The sequence below is a fragment of the Salmo salar genome, chromosome 11 (assembly GCF_965601325.2).
Source record: "Salmo salar chromosome 11, fSalSal1, whole genome shotgun sequence".
Taxonomy (NCBI): Eukaryota; Metazoa; Chordata; class Actinopteri; order Salmoniformes; family Salmonidae; genus Salmo; species Salmo salar.
Genome location: NC_138301.1, coordinates 120045513 through 120065237, shown reverse-complemented (window position 1 = coordinate 120065237; position 19725 = coordinate 120045513). Strand labels below are relative to the sequence as shown.

Sequence of the window (19725 nt, the reverse complement as noted above, 5' to 3'; positions counted from 1 at the left end):
CAGGTAGCCTAGTGGTTAGAGTGTAAGGGCGGCAGGTAGCCTAGTGGTTAGAGTGTAGGGGCGGCAGGTAGCCTAGTGGTTAGAGTGGAGGGGCGGCAGGTAGCCTAGTGGTTAGAGTGGAGGGGGGGCAGGTAGCCTAGTGGTTAGAGTGGAGGGGCGGCAGGTAGCCTAGGGGTTAGAGTGTAGGGGAGGCAGGTAGCCTAGTGGTTAGAGTGGAGAGGAGGCAGGTAGCCTAGTGGTTAGAGTGTAGGGGCGGCAGGTAGCCTAGTGGTTAGAGTGGAGGGGCGGCAGGTAGCCTAGTGGTTAGAGTGTAGGGGGGAAGGTAGCCTAGTGGTTAGAGTGGAGGGGCGGCAGGTAGCCTAGTGGTTAGAGTGTAGGGGGGGCAGGTAGCCTAGTGGTTAGAGTGGAGGGGCGGCAGGTAGCCTAGTGGTTAGAGTGGAGGGGCGGCAGGTAGCCTAGTGGTTAGAGTGGAGGGGCGTCAGGTAGTCTAGTGGTTAGAGTGTAGAGGCGGCAGGTAGCCTAGTGGTTAGAGTGTAGAGGTGGCAGGTAGCCTAGTGGTTAGAGTGTAGAGGTGGCAGGTAGCCTAGTGGTTAGAGTGTAGGGGCGGCAGGTAGCCTAGTGGTTAGAGTGTAGGGGGGGCAGGTAGCCTAGTGGTTAGAGTGGTGGGGGGGCAGGTAGCCTAGTGGTTAGAGTGTAGGGGCGGCAGGTAGCCTAGTGGTTAGATTGTAGGGGGGGGGGGGGGGGGGGCAGGTAGCCTAGTGGTTAGAGTGTTGGACTAGTAAATGAAAGGTTGCAAGATCGAATCCCTGAGCTGACAAGATGAAAATCTGTCGTTCTCCCCCTGAACAAGGCAGTTAACCCACTGTTCTTAGGCTGTCATTGTGAATAATAATTTGTTCTTAACTGACTTGCCTAGTTAAATAAACTCCGGGTTGAGACAAAATCATTCGGGAATTCCCGGGTCCGGTGACGTCAATTCTAGGGACTATACAGCCTGGCTGACGCGTCCCACGTGACTACACATGGAAGATATTCTGGATCAGGTGTCAACCGGACTACTATCAGTATCCTACAGGAAGGATACACATTTCTTTAATTTTAACGCTTTTCCTTCTTTTCCGGCCGTTTGGGTGAAGGCACTGGGGTGATTTATTATTTTGTTAAAGGGACTACGCTGAAAAAGAGAAAACGGTTTTTGTTTCGGGAACATCAACGCTCCGTAACTGTGCATGTTACTGCTGTAATTTGATATAAACTACATAGATTGTTATTTCTCTTTTATTTCCGAATGTCTGTACGGATTCAAAGTCATAACTTGGCGCAGGTGTAGTTGAAGGCTATGTGGCGTGATCGTGTAGCATTCCAAACAATGTTTCCCGATAAGTCTGCCTTTCCTGTCCGAAGCGTGGAGAGTTGAGGAGAGAGGCGAGCCCCCAGAATATGATCTCACGGAGCGAGAATGCGAGGAGCCATGAGCTGGTCGGGTTCCCACGGCGGGCTGAGATGCTCTGGGTCCGGGATTAACCTGCTCTACCTCTCGCTGCTGCTCTGGAGCTCCTGCTCTGGCATGGACGGACTGGCTGATTTCTCAAGTTAGTGTGATGATGATGATGATGATGATGATGAAGATAGGTGTGGTGATGTAATAATGATAGGTGTGGTGATGTAATAATGATAGGTGTGGTGATGTAATAATGATAGGTGTGGTGATGTAATAATGATAGGTGTGGTGATGTAATAATGATAGGTGTGGTGATGTAATAATGATATGTGTGGTGGTGATGTAATAATGATAGGTGTGGTGATGTAATAATGATAGGTGTGGTGATGTAATAATGATAGGTGTGGTGATGGTAATAATGATAGGTGTGGTGATGTAATAATGATAGGTGTGGTGGTGATGGTAATAATGATAGGTGTGGTGATGTAATAATGATAGGTGTGGTGATGGTAATAATGATAGGTGTGGTGATGTAATAATGATAGGTGTGGTGGTGATGGTAATAATGATAGGTGTGGTGATGTAATAATGATAGGTGTGGTGATGGTAATAATGATAGGTGTGGTGATGTAATAATGATAGGTGTGGTGATGTAATAATGATAGGTGTGGTGATGTAATAATGATAGGTGTGGTGATGTAATAATGATAGGTGTGGTGATGTAATAATGATAGGTGTGGTGGTGATGGTAATAATGATAGGTGTGGTGATGTAATAATGATAGGTGTGGTGATGGTAATAATGATAGGTGTGGTGATGTAATAATGATAGGTGTGGTGATGTAATAATGATAGGTGTGGTGATGTAATAATAATAGGTGTGGTGATGTAATAATGATAGGTGTGGTGATGTAATAATGATAGGTGTGGTGATGTAATAATGATAGGTGTGGTGATGTAATAATGATAGGTGTGGTGATGTAATAATGATAGGTGTGGTGATGTAATAATGATAGGTGTGGTGATGTAATAATGATAGGTGTGGTGATGTAATAATGATAGGTGTGGTGATGTAATAATGATAGGTGTGGTGATGTAATAATGATAGGTGTGGTGATGTAATAATGATAGGTGTGGTGATGTAATAATGATAGGTGTGGTGATGTAATAATGATAGGTGTGGTGATGTAATAATGATAGGTGTGGTGATGTAATAATGATAGGTGTGGTGGTGATGGTAATAATGATAGGTGTGGTGATGTAATAATGCTAGGTGTGGTGATGTAATAATGATAGGTGTGGTGATGTAATAATGATAGGTGTGGTGATGTAATAATGATAGGTGTGGTGATGTAATAATGAAGATATTGTGTTTTAATGTAGGCCTTTTGATTTGATTTACTTTTGAATAAGACAATTACATCATAATTATCTTCTTCGTCATCGTCGTCATCACACCATATTTGTTGAATATTTAGTGTCTTGGTTGATCAGTAAACCGTGATCAATTGAATTGATTGATGATTGAGGAATTGATTTCTCTCAACAGAATACCTGTCCCGGATCATAACCAGTCACTCTGTGCTGGCGTGCGACGGGCAGCAGTTGCGTCTCTACTGTCCACGCCACTCCACCATCTCTATCCAGTCGGCGTTTTACGGACGCGCCGACGCAAGGCTCTGCACCAACGACAACGTGACGCCTGCGGTCGTCAGAGCGGCAAACTGCAGCTGTTCAGCGTTTACTACCCTACAGGTGGGTTGTTTTTTGTGGTCGCACATTACTTTCCGTCGTAGGAATCCTTTTTGTTGCACGAGAATAGGTATTTTTCCCGCAGTTTCACTCCATGACATGTATGCCTGAGTTGATCAATCCCCATTGGCAAGGAATCATGTAGAAACAATTCCACCGACTCTTTAAATGTAAACTTAACTTCTTGATCGTTAATTATTACATTCCTCTCTCTCTCTCTTCCGGAATATCTGTGGGCTGTTAGAATTTTCACTCTGACAAACGCAGGTTCCTTCTGAGAATAATAAAGTTATTCAGAATAAGTCTTTAAAGGGTGGTAAAGTATTATAGTACTGGCTCATTTCTTTTCAGAATTAAAGTATAACACACAAAACCAAGGCTACATAGAGATATCGGCTGGGATTCAATCCAATCAGTAGTAGAGATGTGGTATAGATCAGTAGAGATGTGTTATAGATCAGTAGAGATGTGTTATAGATCAGTAGAGATGTGGTATAGATCAGTATAGATGTGTTATAGATCAGTAGAGATGTGTTATAGATCAGTAGAGATGTGGTATAGATCAGTAGAGATGTGGTATAGATCAGTAGAGATGTGTTATAGATCAGTAGAGATGTGTTATAGATCAGTAGAGATGTGGTATAGATCAGTAGAGATGTGTTATAGATCAGTAGAGATGTGGTATAGATCAGTAGAGATGTGTTATAGATCAGTAGAGATGTGTTATCGATCAGTAGAGATGTGTTATAGATCAGTAGAGATGTGTTATAGATCAGTAGAGATGTGGTATAGATCAGTAGAGATGTGGTATAGATCAGTAGAGATGTGTTATAGATCAGTAGTAGAGATGTGTTATAGATCAGTAGAGATGTGTTATAGATCAGTAGAGATGTGTTATAGATCAGTAGAGATGTGTTATAGATCAGTAGAGATGTGGTATAGATCAGTAGAGATGTGGTATAGATCAGTAGAGATGTGTTATAGATCAGTAGAGATGTGTTATAGATCAGTAGAGATGTGTTATAGATCAGTAGAGATGTGTTATAGATCAGTAGAGATGTGGTATAGATCAGTAGAGATGTGTTATAGATCAGTAGAGATGTGTTATCGATCAGTAGAGATGTGTTATAGATCAGTAGAGATGTGTTATAGATCAGTAGAGATGTGGTATAGATCAGTAGAGATGTGGTATAGATCAGTAGAGATGTGTTATAGATCAGTAGTAGAGATGTGTTATAGATCAGTAGAGATGTGTTATAGATCAGTAGAGATGTGTTATAGATCAGTAGAGATGTGTTATAGATCAGTAGAGATGTGTTATAGATCAGTAGAGATGTGGTATAGATCAGTAGAGATGTGTTATAGATCAGTAGAGATGTGTTATATAGATCAGTAGAGATGTGGTATAGATCAGTAGAGATGTGGTATAGATCAGTAGAGTTGTGTTATAGATCAGTAGAGATGTGTTATAGATCAGTAGAGATGTGTTATAGATCAGTAGTAGAGATGTGTTATAGATCAGTAGAGACATGTTATAGATCAGTTGTAGAGATGTGTTATAGATCAGTAGTAGAGATGTGGTATAGATCAGTAGAGATGTGGTATAGATCAGTAGAGATGTGTTATAGATCAGTAGAGATGTGTTATAGATCAGTAGTAGAGATGTGTTATCGATCAGTAGTAGAGATGTGTTATAGATCAGTAGTAGAGATGTGGTATAGATCAGTAGAGATGTGTTATAGATTAGTAGAGATGTGTTATCGATCAGTAGTAGAGATGTGTTATAGATCAGTAGTAGAGATGTGGTATAGATCAGTAGAGATGTGGTATAGATCAGAAGAGATGTGTTATAGATCAGTAGTAGAGATGTGTTATAGATCAGTAGAGATGTGTTATAGATCAGTAGAGATGTGTTATAGATCAGTAGTAGAGATGTGGTATAGATCAGTAGTAGAGATGTGTTATAGATCAGTAGAGATGTGGTATAGATCAGTAGTAGAGATGTGTTATAGATCAGTAGTAGAGATGTGTTATAGATCAGTAGAGATGTGTTATAGATCAGTAGATATGTGTTATAGATCAGTAGAGATGTGGTATAGATCAGTAGTAGAGATGTGTTATCGATCAGTAGAGATGTGGTATAGATCAGTAGAGATGTGTTATAGATCAGTAGAGATGTGTTATAGATCAGTAGTAGAGATGTGTTATAGATCAGTAGAGATGTGTTATAGATCAGTAGAGATGTGTTATAGATCAGTAGAGATGTGTTATAGTTCAGTAGAGATGTGGTATAGATCAGTAGAGATGTGTTATAGATCAGTAGAGATGTGTTATAGATCAGTAGAGATGTGTTATAGATCAGTAGAGATGTGTTATAGATCAGTAGAGATGTGGTATAGATCAGTAGAGATGTGTTATAGATCAGTAGAGATGTGTTATATAGATCAGTAGAGATGTGGTATAGATCAGTAGTAGAGATGTGTTATCGATCAGTAGAGATGTGGTATAGATCAGTAGTAGAGATGTGTTATCGATCAGTAGTAGAGATGTGTTATAGATCAGTAGTAGAGATGTGGTATAGATCAGTAGAGATGTGTTATAGATTAGTAGAGATGTGTTATCGATCAGTAGTAGAGATGTGTTATAGATCAGTAGTAGAGATGTGGTATAGATCAGTAGAGATGTGGTATAGATCAGAAGAGATGTGTTATAGATCAGTAGTAGAGATGTGGTATAGATCAGTAGAGATGTGGTATAGATCAGTAGAGATGTGTTATAGATCAGTAGAGATGTGTTATAGATCAGTAGTAGAGATGTGTTATCGATCAGTAGTAGAGATGTGTTATAGATCAGTAGTAGAGATGTGGTATAGATCAGTAGAGATGTGTTATAGATTAGTAGAGATGTGTTATCGATCAGTAGTAGAGATGTGTTATAGATCAGTAGTAGAGATGTGGTATAGATCAGTAGAGATGTGGTATAGATCAGAAGAGATGTGTTATAGATCAGTAGTAGAGATGTGTTATAGATCAGTAGAGATGTGTTATAGATCAGTAGAGATGTGTTATAGATCAGTAGTAGAGATGTGGTATAGATCAGTAGTAGAGATGTGTTATAGATCAGTAGAGATGTGGTATAGATCAGTAGTAGAGATGTGTTATAGATCAGTAGTAGAGATGTGTTATAGATCAGTAGAGATGTGTTATAGATCAGTAGATATGTGTTATAGATCAGTAGAGATGTGGTATAGATCAGTAGTAGAGATGTGTTATCGATCAGTAGAGATGTGGTATAGATCAGTAGAGATGTGTTATAGATCAGTAGAGATGTGTTATAGATCAGTAGTAGAGATGTGTTATAGATCAGTAGAGATGTGTTATAGATCAGTAGAGATGTGTTATAGATCAGTAGAGATGTGTTATAGTTCAGTAGAGATGTGGTATAGATCAGTAGAGATGTGTTATAGATCAGTAGAGATGTGTTATAGATCAGTAGAGATGTGTTATAGATCAGTAGAGATGTGTTATAGATCAGTAGAGATGTGGTATAGATCAGTAGAGATGTGTTATAGATCAGTAGAGATGTGTTATATAGATCAGTAGAGATGTGGTATAGATCAGTAGAGATGTGGTATAGATCAGTAGAGATGTGTTATAGATCAGTAGAGATGTGTTATAGATCAGTAGAGATGTGGTATAGATCAGTAGAGATGTGTTATAGATCAGTAGAGACGTGTTATAGATCAGTTGTAGAGATGTGTTATAGATCAGTAGTAGAGATGTGGTATAGATCAGTAGAGATGTGGTATAGATCAGTAGAGATGTGTTATAGATCACTAGAGATGTGTTATAGATCAGTAGTAGAGATGTGTTATCGATCAGTAGTAGAGATGTGTTATAGATCAGTAGTAGAGATGTGGTATAGATCAGTAGAGATGTGGTATAGATCAGTAGAGATGTGTTATAGATCAGTAGAGATGTGTTATCGATCAGTAGTAGAGATGTGTTATAGATCAGTAGTAGAGATGTGGTATAGATCAGTAGAGATGTGGTATAGATCAGAAGAGATGTGTTATAGATCAGTAGTAGAGATGTGTTATAGATCAGTAGAGATGTGTTATAGATCAGTAGATATGTGTTATAGATCAGTAGAGATGTGGTATAGATCAGTAGAGATGTGGTATAGATCAGTAGTAGAGATGTGTTATCGATCAGTAGAGATGTGGTATAGATCAGTAGAGATGTGTTATAGATCAGTAGAGATGTGTTATAGATCAGTAGTAGAGATGTGTTATAGATCAGTAGAGATGTGTTATAGATCAGTAGAGATGTGTTATAGATCAGTAGAGATGTGGTATAGATCAGTAGAGATGTGTTATAGTTCAGTAGAGATGTGTTATAGATCAGTAGTAGAGATGTGTAATAGATCAGTAGTAGAGATGTGTTATAGATCAGTAGAGATGTGTTATAGATCAGTAGAGATGTGGTATAGATCAGTAGAGATGTGTTATAGTTCAGTAGAGATGTGGTATAGATCAGTAGAGATGTGTTATAGATCAGTAGAGATGTGTTATAGATCAGTAGTAGAGATGTGTTATAGATCAGTAGTAGAGATGTGTTATAGCACGCTTGACATTCAAAGGTAATTTGCCGCGTTTACCACCAATGCAGTCTCTTCGAACCCAGGAACATTACCTTTAAGAGGTGCATAGCCGAAATGGGGCAATCGGATTGAATCCCGGCCAAAAAGTGTCTGTTAGGGTCACCATATTGTTGTTTGCCGTAGAAGTTACTGTCAGAGTGTCAGAGACTGTCAGCTACCTGTCAATCACCTGGTGTTTTCTGTAGAAGTTACTGTCAGAGTCACAGAGACTGTCAGATACCTGTCAATCACCTGGTGTTTTCTGTAGAAGTTACTGTCAGAGCCACAGAGACTGTCAGATACCTGTCAATCACCTGGTGTTTTCTGTAGAAGTTACTGTCAGAGTCACAGAGACTGTCAGATACCTGTCAATCACCTGGTGTTTTCTGTAGAAGTTACTGTCAGAGTCACAGAGACTGTCAGATACCTGTCAATCACCTGGTGTTTTCTGTAGAAGTTACTGTCAGAGTGTCAGAGCCACAGAGACTGTCAGATACCTGTCAATCACCTGGTGTTTTCTGTAGAAGTTACTGTCAGAGTCACAGAGACTGTCAGATACCTGTCAATCACCTGGTGTTTTCTGTAGAAGTTACTGTCAGAGTCACAGAGACTGTCAGCTACCTGTCAATCACCTGGTGTTTTCTGTAGAAGTTACTGTCAGAGTCACAGAGACTGTCAGATACCTGTCAATCACCTGGTGTTTTCTGTAGAAGTTACTGTCAGAGCCACAGAGACTGTCAGATACCTGTCAATCACCTGGTGTTTTCTGTAGAAGTTACTGTCAGAGTGTCAGAGCCACAGAGACTGTCAGCTACCTGTCAATCACCTGGTGTTTGGGCCCGACCCCTGTCCTGGGACCATCAAGTACCTCCACGTCACCTACAAGTGTAAACCTAGTGAGTACTGTTCACTACCACTCCTCTCTCTCTGTCCCTCTCCCTCTCACTGTCCCCATCTTTCTCTCTCCCTCGCTGTCTCTCTCTCTCTCTGTCCCTCTCCCTCTCACTACCACTCCTCTCTCTCTGTCCCTCTCCCTCTCACTACCACTCCTCTCTCTCTGTCCCTCTCCCTCTCACTGTCCCCATCTTTCTCTCTCCCTCGCTGTCTCTCTCCCTCGCTGTCTCTCTCTCTCTCTGTCCCTCTTTCTCTCTGTCCACCTCTCTCTCTCACTGTTCCCGTCTTTCTCTCTCCCTCGCTGTCTCTCTCTCTTTCTGTCTCTCTCTCTCTCTGTCCCTCTTTCTCTCTGTCCACCTCTCTCTCTCACTGTCCCTGTCTTTCTCTCTCCCTCGCTCTCTGTCCACCTCTCTCTCTGTCCCTGTCTCTGTCTTTCTGACCCTTTACTGTCTTTCTGACAGTAAACTGTACTGTGTACCTGCAGTAAGCAGTATTTCTGTCAGAAAAATATACATCATAAAACAAGTTTGTGTTTGTTCTTGTCTCTCCTGTTACCCCCCCCCCCCCCCCCTCTTTGTCAGCTGAGCATAAGAGCAGTGTGGTGTGTGAGGGAGAGAAGCTGACGTTACACTGTAAGCCTCCCAGAGTGCTGATCATCTATACAGCTGTTTATGGTAGGGGTCTGGGTCACACCTGTCCCTCACAGGACAGAGGAACACCCCCGTTTGGTGAGTGGACAGCAGAGGAGAGACTCATGCTGTGTTCATAACCAAGTGGGATGGTGGTATTTACCACATAAAACTGGTAAAATAATCCACTTGAACGCCCTTCCAACTGGTAATTACTAGTGGTTAACTCGTCTATCGTCCCCCGAGCTCAGACTTCTCCTACATGCTGAACTTTGACGTCACCTCGATAAAAGCTTTTTCGGCCATTAAATGGAACAACATAACATCATTTATAAAAAGTAATCATGTTTTTTAAACATGAGATTGGCTTGACAAGAAAAACTTCCAAAAGGACTTTGAGGTAAAGTTGAAGCACTCAATAAAAAAAAAAAAGGCAGATTGATTTATTTTTGCTATTAATGTTTTTTGAACACTGTAAATTTGTTTACAAGCATGATATCTGTACTTTTAGTTTATGGTAGACACAGCTTGTTGTTCATTAGCCAATCAGCTTTTCTCCACCAGTTCAAAGCACGTGAATGCATCCAACTGGTATTTATGACTTATGACTGGTAATTTCCACTTTCTCACTTGGTGATGAACGCAGCATCAGCATCAATTCACTTTCAACACTGTCAAAACATTTCCTCTGAAGGTTATGGGAATGCACACGCAAAGATCCAAAACTGATACAATAATTAAATGCTTGATGGAGTTGGACCGTTAACATGCCTCCATGCTTATCTTTAGTTGATCCTCTGTCTCTCTGTCTCTCTCTGTCTCTCTCTCTGTCTTTCTCTGTCTCTCTCTCGCTCTCTCTCTCTCTCTCTCTCTCTGTCTCTGTCTCTCTCTCTCTGTCTCTCTCTGTCTCTCTTTGTCTCTCTCTCTGTCTCTCTCTCTGTCTCTGTCTCTCTCTCTGTCTCTCTCTCTCTCTCTCTCTCTCTGTCTCTCTCTCTCTCTGTCTCTCTCTCTCTCTCTCTCTGTCTCTCTCTCTCTCTCTCTCTGTCTCTCTCTCTCTCTCGCTCTCTCTCTCTCTCTCGATGTAGAGTGTTCGAACCACAATGCGGTTCACACGCTGTCACAGAGGTGCTACAGCAAACAGAGGTGTGTTGTCGCCGTAGACAACCAGACCTTCAGAGACCCCTGCTACCCTGGAACCAGGAAGTACCTGACTGTACTTTACTCCTGTGGTAGGAAAATACTTCTATGGTCTTACAATAGAATATAACTAATAGAATATAACTAATAGAATATAACTAATAGAATATGACTAATAGAATATAACTAATAGAATATGACTAATAGAACTAATAGAATATGACTAATAGAATATAACTAATATAATATAACTAATAGAACTAATAGAATATGACTAATAGAATATAACTAATATAATATAACTAATAGAACTAATAGAATATGACTAAAAGAATAGAACTAATAGAATATGACTAATAGAACTAATAGAATATAACTAATAGAATATAACTAGTAGAATATGAGTAATAGAATATAACTAATAGAATATGACTAATATAACTAATAGAATATGACTAATAGAATATGACTAATAGAACTAATAGAATATGACTAATATAACTAATAGAATATGACTAATAGAATATGACTAATAGAACTAATAGAATATGTCTAATATAACTAATAGAATATGACTAATAGAATATGACTAATAGAATATGACTAATAGAATATGACTAATAGAACTAATAGAATATGACTAATAGAATATGACTAATAGAATATGACTAATAGAATATGACTAATAGAACTAATAGAATATGACTAATAGAATATGACTAATAGAATATGACTAATAGAATATGACTAATAGAATATGACTAATAGAACTAATAGAATATGACTAATAGAATATGACTAATAGAATATAACTAATATAACTAATATAATATGAGTAATAGAATATAACTAATATAACTAATATAGTATGACTAATAGAATATAACTAATATAACTAATAGAATATGAGTAATAGAATATAACTAATAGAATATGACTAATAGAACTAATAGAATATGACTAATAGAATATGTCTAATATGACTAATAGAATATGACTAAAAGAATATAACTAATAGAATATAACTAATATAACTAATAGAATATGACTAATAGAATATAACTAATATAACTAATAGAATATGACTAATAGAATATAACTAATAGAATATAACTAATAGAATATAACTAATAGAATATGACTAATAGAATAGAACTAATAGAATAGAACTAATATAACTAATAGAATATGACTAATAGAATATGACTAATAGAATATGACTAATATAACTAATAGAATATGACTAATAGAATATGACTAAAAGAATATAACTAATAGAATAGAACTAATATAACTAATATAATATGAGTAATAGAATATGACTAATAGAATATGTCTAATATAACTAATAGAATATGACTAATAGAATATGACTAAAAGAATATAACTAATAGAATATAACTAATAGAACTAATAGAATATGACTAATAGAATATGACTAATAGAATATGACTAATAGAACTAATAGAATATGACTAATAGAATGTAACTAATAGAATATGACTAATAGAATATGACTAATAGAACTAATAGAATATAACTAATAGAATATGACTAATAGAATATGACTAATATAACTAATAGAATATGACTAATATAACTAATGACGAATATGACTAATAGAATATGACTAATAGAATATGACTAATATAACTAAAAGAATATGACTAATAGAATATGACTAATAGAATATGACTAATATAACTAATAGAATATGACTAATATAACTAATAGAATATAACTAATATAACTAATAGAATATGACTAATAGAATATAACTAATAGAATATGACTAATAGAATATAACTAATAGAATATAACTAATAGAATATAACTAATAGAATATGACTAATAGAATATAACTAATAGAATTTGACTAATGGAATATAACTAATAGAATATAACTAATAGAATTAATAGAATATGACTAATAGAATATAACTAATAGAATATGACTAATAGAATATAACTAATAGAATATGACTAATAGAATATAACTAATATAACTAATAGAATATAACTAATAGAATATGACTAATAGAATATGACTAATAGAATATGACTAAAAGAATATAACTAATAGAATATAACTAATAGAATATAACTAATAGAATATAACTAATAGCATATGACTAATAGAATATGACTAATAGAATATAACTAATAGAATATAACTAATAGAATATAACTAATAGAATATAACTAATAGCATATGACTAATAGAATATGACTAATAGAATAGAACTAATAGAACTAATAGAATATGACTAATAGAATATAGCTAATAGAATATGACTAATAGAATAGAACTAATAGAACTAATAGAATATGACTAATAGAATATAGCTAATAGAATATGACTAATAGAATAGAACTAATAGAACTAATAGAATATGACTAATAGAATATGACTAATAGAATATGACTAATAGAATATGACTAATAGAATAGAACTAATAGAACTAATAGAACTAATAGAATATGACTAATAGAATATAGCTAATAGAATATGACTAATAGAATATAACTAATAGAATATGACTAATAGAATATAACTAATAGAATATAACTAATATAATATAACTAATATAATTAATAGAATATGACTAATAGAATATAACTAATGGAATATGACTAATATAACTAATAGAATATGACTAATAGAATGTGACTAATAGAATATAACTAATATAATATAACTAATATAATATGACTGATATAATATGACTAATATAACTAATAGAATATGACTAATATAATATAACTAATATAATTAATAGAATATGACTAATAGAATATAACTAATGGAATATGACTAATATAACTAATAGAATATGACTAATAGAATATGACTAATAGAATAGAATATGACTAATAGAATATAACTAATAGAATATAACTAATAGAATATGACTAATAGAATATAACTAATAGAATATGACTAATAGAATATGACTAATAGAATATAACTAATAGAATATAAATAATAGAATATGACTAATAGAACTAATAGAATATGACTAATAGAACTAATAGAATATAACTAATATAATTAATAGAATATGACTAATAGAATATGACTAATAGAACTAATAGAATATGACTAATAGAACTAATAGAATATAACTAATATAATTAATAGAATATGACTAATAGAATATTACTAATAGAACTAATAGAATATAACTAATAGAACTAATAGAATAGAACTAATAGAATAGAACTAATAGAATATGACTAATAGAACTAATAGAATATTACTAATAGAACTAATAGAATAGAACTAATAGAATATGACTAATAGAACTAATAGAATATTACTAATAGAACTAATAGAATAGAACTAATAGAATATGACTAATAGAACTAATAGAATAGAACTAATAGAATAGAACTAATATAATATGACTAATAGAACTAATAGAATATTACTAATAGAACTAATAGAATAGAACTAATAGAATATGACTAATAGAACTAATAGAATAGAACTAATAGAATAGAACTAATAGAATATTACTAATAGAACTAATAGAATAGAACTAATAGAATAGAACTAATAGAATATGACTAATAGAACTAATAGAATAGAACTAATAGAATAGAACTAATAGAATATTACTAATAGAACTAATAGAATAGAACTAATAGAATAGAACTAATAGAATATGACTAATAGAACTAATAGAATAGAACTAATAGAATAGAACTAATAGAATATGACTAATAGAGCCTGCCACATACGTCTCATGTCTGAGCCGTTTAATTGCAACTCCACTTATCTCTATACTGACATTTCACTTGTTTGATTGCCTTGCGGAGGGAATAACTACACTGTTTATATTCGTCCATATTCCCAGTCACATTTCCATGGTTGAATGCGGTGGTTCGCGCTTTCAGTTTTGCGTGAATGCTGCCATCTAGCCACGGTTTCTGGTTAGGGTAGGTTTTAATAGTCACAGTGGGTACAACATCTCCTATACACTTCCTTTATCAACTCACTCACCGAATCAGCGTATACGTCGATGTTATTCTCTGAGGCTGACCGGAACATTTCCCAGTCCGCGTGATCAAAACAATCTTGAAGCGTGGATTCCGATTGGTTAGACCGGCTTTGTCACATGCGCTGAATACAACAGGTGTAGACCTTACCATGAAATAGAATATACTAACAAGCCCTTAACCAACAATGCAGTTTTAGGAAAAATAAGAGTTAAGAAAAATATTTACTAAAGTAAAAAATAAAAGAGCAACAATAAAATAACAATAACGAGGCTTTATACAGGGGTACCCGTACCGAGTCAATGTGCGGGGGTACAGGTTAGTCGAGGTAATTGAGGTAATATGTACATGTAAGTAGGGGTAAAGTGACTATGCATAGATAATAAACAGCAAGTAGCAGCAGCGTAAAAAAAAGGGGGTGTCAATGTAAATAGTCCGGTTCGCCATTTGATTAGCTGTTCAGCAGTCTTATAGCTTGGGGGTAGAAGCTGTTAAGAAGCCTTTTGGACCTAGACTTGGTGCTCCGGTACCGCTTGCCGGGCCCTCCTCAGCCCTTCTTCTAACACCGCCTGGTATAGAGGTCCTGGATGGCAGGAAGCTTGGCCCCAGTGATGTACTGGGCCGTACACACTACCCTCTGTAGCGCCTTGCGGTCGGAGGCCGAGCAGTTGCCATACCAGGCGGTGATGCAACTGGTCAGGATGCTCTTGATGGTGCAGCTGTAGACATTTTTAAGGAATCGGGGACCCGAATAGGCGTTGTCGTACCCTCTTCACGACTGTCTTGGTGTGTTTGGACCATGTTAGTTTGTTGGTGATGTGGACACCAAGGAACTTGAATCTCTCAACCTGCTCCACTGCAGCCCCGTTGATGAGAATGGGGGCGTGCTCGGTCCTCTTTTTCTGTAGTCCACAATCATCTCCTTTGTCTTGATCACGTTGAGGGAGAGGTTGTTGTCCTGGCACCACACGGCCAGGTCTCTGACCACCTCCCTATAGGCTGTCTCATCGTTTACGGTGATCATGTCTACCCCCGTTGTGTCGTCGGCAATACTTAATGATGGTGTTGGAGTCGTGCTTGGCCACGCAGTCATGGGTGAACAGGGAGTACAGGAGGGGACTAAGGACGCACCCCTGTGGGGCCCCTGTGTTGAGGATCAGCATGGCAAATATGTTGTTGCCTACCCTTACTACCTGGGGGCGGCCCGTTAGGAAGTCCAGGATCCAGATGCAGAAGGAGGTGTTTAGTCCCAGGGTCTTTAGCTTAGTGATGAGCTTTGAGGGCACGATGGTGTTGAACGGTGAGCTGTAGTCAATGAATAGCATTCTCACATAGTTGTTCCTTTTGTCCAGGTGGGAAAAGGCAGTGTGGAGTGCAATAGAGATTGCATCATCTGTGGATCTTTTGGGGTGGTATGCAAATTGGAGTGGCTCTAGGATTTCTGGGATGATGGTGTTGATGTGAGCCATGACCAGTGTTTCAAAGCATTTCATGGCTACAGATGTGAGTGCTATAGGGCAATACTCATTTAGACAGGTTACCTTGGTGTTCTTGGGCACGGGGACTATGTTGGTCTGCTTGAAACATGTAGGAATTACAGACTGGATCAGGTAGAGGTTGAAAATGGCAGTGAAGACACTTGCCAACTGGTCAGTGCATGCTTTGAGTGCACGTCCTGGTAGTCCGTCTGAATGTTAACCTGTTTAAAGGTCTTACTCGCAATCGGCAACAGAGACCGAGATCACACAGTTGTCCAGAACAGCTGGTACTCTCATGCATGGTTCAGTGTTGCTTGCCTCGAAGCGAGCATAGATGGCATTTAGCTTGTCTGGTAGGCTCACATCACTGGGCAGCTCGCGGCTGGGTTTCCCTTTGTAATCCGTGACAGTTTGCAAGGCCTGCCACATTCGATGAGCAACAGAGCCGATCTTAGTCCTGTATTAACGCTTTGCCTGTTTGATGGCTCGTCTGAGGTCATAGTAGGATTTCTTCTAAGTGTAAACGTTAAAAGACTATATGAACAAAATTCTGAATTGAGCCCAACCATGGTATTCACGAAGCGTCTCGGAGTAGGAGTGCTGATGTAGGATCAGTTTAGCCTTTTACAGTGCATTCGGAAAGTATTCAGACCCCTTCACTTTTTCCACATTCTGTTACGTTACACCATTCTTAAATTGATTAAATCGTTTTTTCCCTCATCAATCTACACACAATACCCCATAAAGACAAAGCAAAAACAGGTTTTTAGACAGCGATTACAGCCTTGAGTCTTCTTGGGTATGACGCTACAAGCTTGGCACAACGCTCCCATTCTTCTCTGCAGATCCTCTCAAGCTCTATCAGGTTGGATGGGGAGCGTTGCTGCACAGCTATTTTCAGGTCTCTCCAGAGATGTTAGATAGGGTTCAAGTCCGGGCTCTTGCTGGGCCACTCAAGGACATTCAGAGACTTGTCCTGAAGCCACTCCTGTGTTGTCTTGGCTGTGTGCTTAGGGTTGTTGTCCTGTTGGATGGTGAACCTTCGCCCCAGTCTGAGGTCCTGAGCACTCTGGAGCAGGTTTTCATCAAGGATCTTTCTGTACTTTGCTCCGTTCATATTTCCCTCGATCCTGACTAATCTCCCAGTCCCTGCCGCTGAAAAACACCCCCACAGCATGATGCTGCCACCACCATGCTTCCCCTTAGGGATGGTATTGGCCAGGTGATGAGGGTGCCTGGTTTCCTCCAGACGTGATGCTTGGCATTCAGGCCAAAGAGTTCAATCTTGATTTCATCAGACCAGAGACTCTTGTTTCTCATGGTCTGAGAGTCCTTTAGGTGCCTTTTGGCAAACTACAAGCGGGCTGGTATGTGCCTTTTACTGAGGAGTGACTTCCGTCTGGCCACTCTAACATAAAGGCTTGATTGGTGGAGTGATGCAGAGATGGCTGTATTATCGCCACAGAGGAACTCTGGAGCTCTGTCAGAGTGACCATCGGGTTTTTGGTCACCTCCCTGACCAAGGCCCTTCTCCCCCGATTGCTAAGTTTGGCCGGGAGGCCAGTTCTAGGAAGAGTCTTGGTGGTTCCAAACTCCATCCTTTTAAGAATGATGGAGGCGACTGTGTTCTAGGGGACCTTCAATGCTGCAGACATTTCTTGGTACCCTTCCTCAGATCTGTGCCTCGACACAATCCTGTCTCTAAGCTCTACAGACAATTCCTTTGACCTCATGGCTTGGTTTTTGCTCTGACATGCACCATCAACTGTGGGATGTAGACAGGTGTGTGCCTTTTCAAATCATGTCCAACGAATTGAATTTACCTGTCACGTCCTGACCAGTAAAAGGGCTTATTTGTCACTGTAGTTTGGTCAGGGCGTGGCAGGGGGGTGTTTGTTTTGTGTGTTTTGGTGTTTTTGGTTTAGGTTCTATGTTTTCTATTTCTATGTTTAAATCTAGTTTTCTATTTCTATGTTGGGTTTTTGGTAGGACCTCCAATTAGAGGCAGCTGGTTGTCGTTGTCTCTAATTGGAGGCCATATTTAGTTGAGGTTTGTTTCACTTGTGTTTTGTGGGTGGTTATTTCCTGTATAGTCTGTGATCCTTATGGGACTGTTTCTTTTGTTTAAATGTTATTTCTAATAAATTAAGAAGATGAGCACTTTACCCGCTGCGCCTTGGTCCTATCCTTACGACGCCTATGACATTACCACAGGTGGACTCCAATCAAGTTGTAGAAACATCTCAAGGATGATCAATGGAAACAGGATGCACCTGAGCTCAAAATCTTATCTTTTTAACTAGCTCATCAGTATGTTTAAATCCTTGTCAATCCAAATGACCAGACATTTATCATTGATCGATGGGAGAACCATCCAATTAGTAAATATGTAGTCCGTCTGACATTTTTGTTGTGAGAATTAGAGAACAACATATTTCATATAAATATTTAAAAAGAATCGTAACTCATCATGAGGAGCCGCAGTTGCTCGGGGGTGTCACGGTTTTCATACTTAAATATGATCTCCAATTAGAGACAACGAGGACCAGCTGCCTCCAATTGGAGATCATCCCAAACAAGCCAAAATAGAAATACAAAAACTAGAACCTAAGAACACAGAAATAGAAAACATAGAAAAACACAAAACACCCCCTTGTCACGCCCTGACCTACTCTACCATAGAAAATGACATCTTACTATGGTCAGGACGTGACAGGGGGTCTGCATGTGAGATAAAAATATATAGATTTTAGAGTTAATTTCGTTCGACGAGGAGGCGATTCTCCACATCATGAGGCGGAGGTGAAGATTTTCCAATTTTATTACACATTTCATGCAATTTTACTCATTTTGCCATGGGGACGGAGAGGAAAATGAGCTTTTACAGCTAATTTCTTGTAATTTTGCACATTTTGCCATAGGGTGTAGAGAAATGTTTGCAGTTTTTAAGATGATATAAGAGTGAGACTGACTATCTAAATCAGTGGGGGTCCCTCGGCCCGTAATCATCGGCCATGATTATTACGTTTCGATAGCTGGCCGCTAGACTTACCAATCAAAAAAAAAAAAAACATTTCTGACATGGACTGATTGAGTGACTGACATAACAAGAGAAACAGCTGATCAACAACCACATTTAGAAATGTCATCTTGTGTATTGTACTATTCTACCTCGCAACAGGAAGTTGAGACCCTGATGAGTTCTTAATAAAACATAAAAAATAAAAAAAATAAAGACTCTTTATGAATAAGGCCCCAGGCATCAGACCCCAGACCTCACACAGCACAAAGACAACAGAGAAAACACCAGGCTAGAAATAGACTGGGAGAATGGCATCTACAGTGCTCCGCACACACACACACACACACTTCCTGTGGAGCTTCCTGTGATTGGACCAAATGCCAGGCCCTTTGTGAGGTCATCGGCTAACAGACATTGTCGTGCGAATGGTAATTGGATTATGGCTTGTATTCACGAAGCGTCTCAGAGTTGGAGCGCTAATCTAGGACCAGGGCCGTATTCATAAAGTGTCTGAGTTGGAGTGCTGTGTGTGACCTGTCAGAGTCAATATAACTGACCTGTCAGAGTCAATGAAACAGACCTGTCAGATTCAGTGAAACGATCATGTTGTATGACTGAGTGGAATTTCTTTGAATTGCACTGAATTAAATTCTACTTCCTGTCACTCAAACTCAAATTCTACATCCTGTGGAGTGTGGCCAATTCAACTAAAATTTCAACTCACGAGTTG

The 19725-nt window shown here is 38.1% G+C and overlaps 1 protein-coding gene across 1 annotated transcript in view; it reads left to right on the top strand.

The window, feature by feature from the left end:
• The first annotated feature begins 1035 nt into the window (after positions 1-1035).
• eva1c (eva-1 homolog C (C. elegans)) overlaps positions 1036-19725 on the top strand; it is a 20689-nt gene continuing 1999 nt past the window's right edge. Inside the window, exons 1-6 of the mRNA XM_082957591.1 lie at positions 1036-1592; positions 2990-3195; positions 8288-8383; positions 8606-8729; positions 9309-9455; positions 10442-10585. Coding sequence (XP_082813717.1) covers positions 1460-1592; positions 2990-3195; positions 8288-8383; positions 8606-8729; positions 9309-9455; positions 10442-10585 — 850 coding nt within the window. The 5' untranslated portion in view covers positions 1036-1459. The remainder of the gene's footprint in view (positions 1593-2989; positions 3196-8287; positions 8384-8605; positions 8730-9308; positions 9456-10441; positions 10586-19725) is intronic.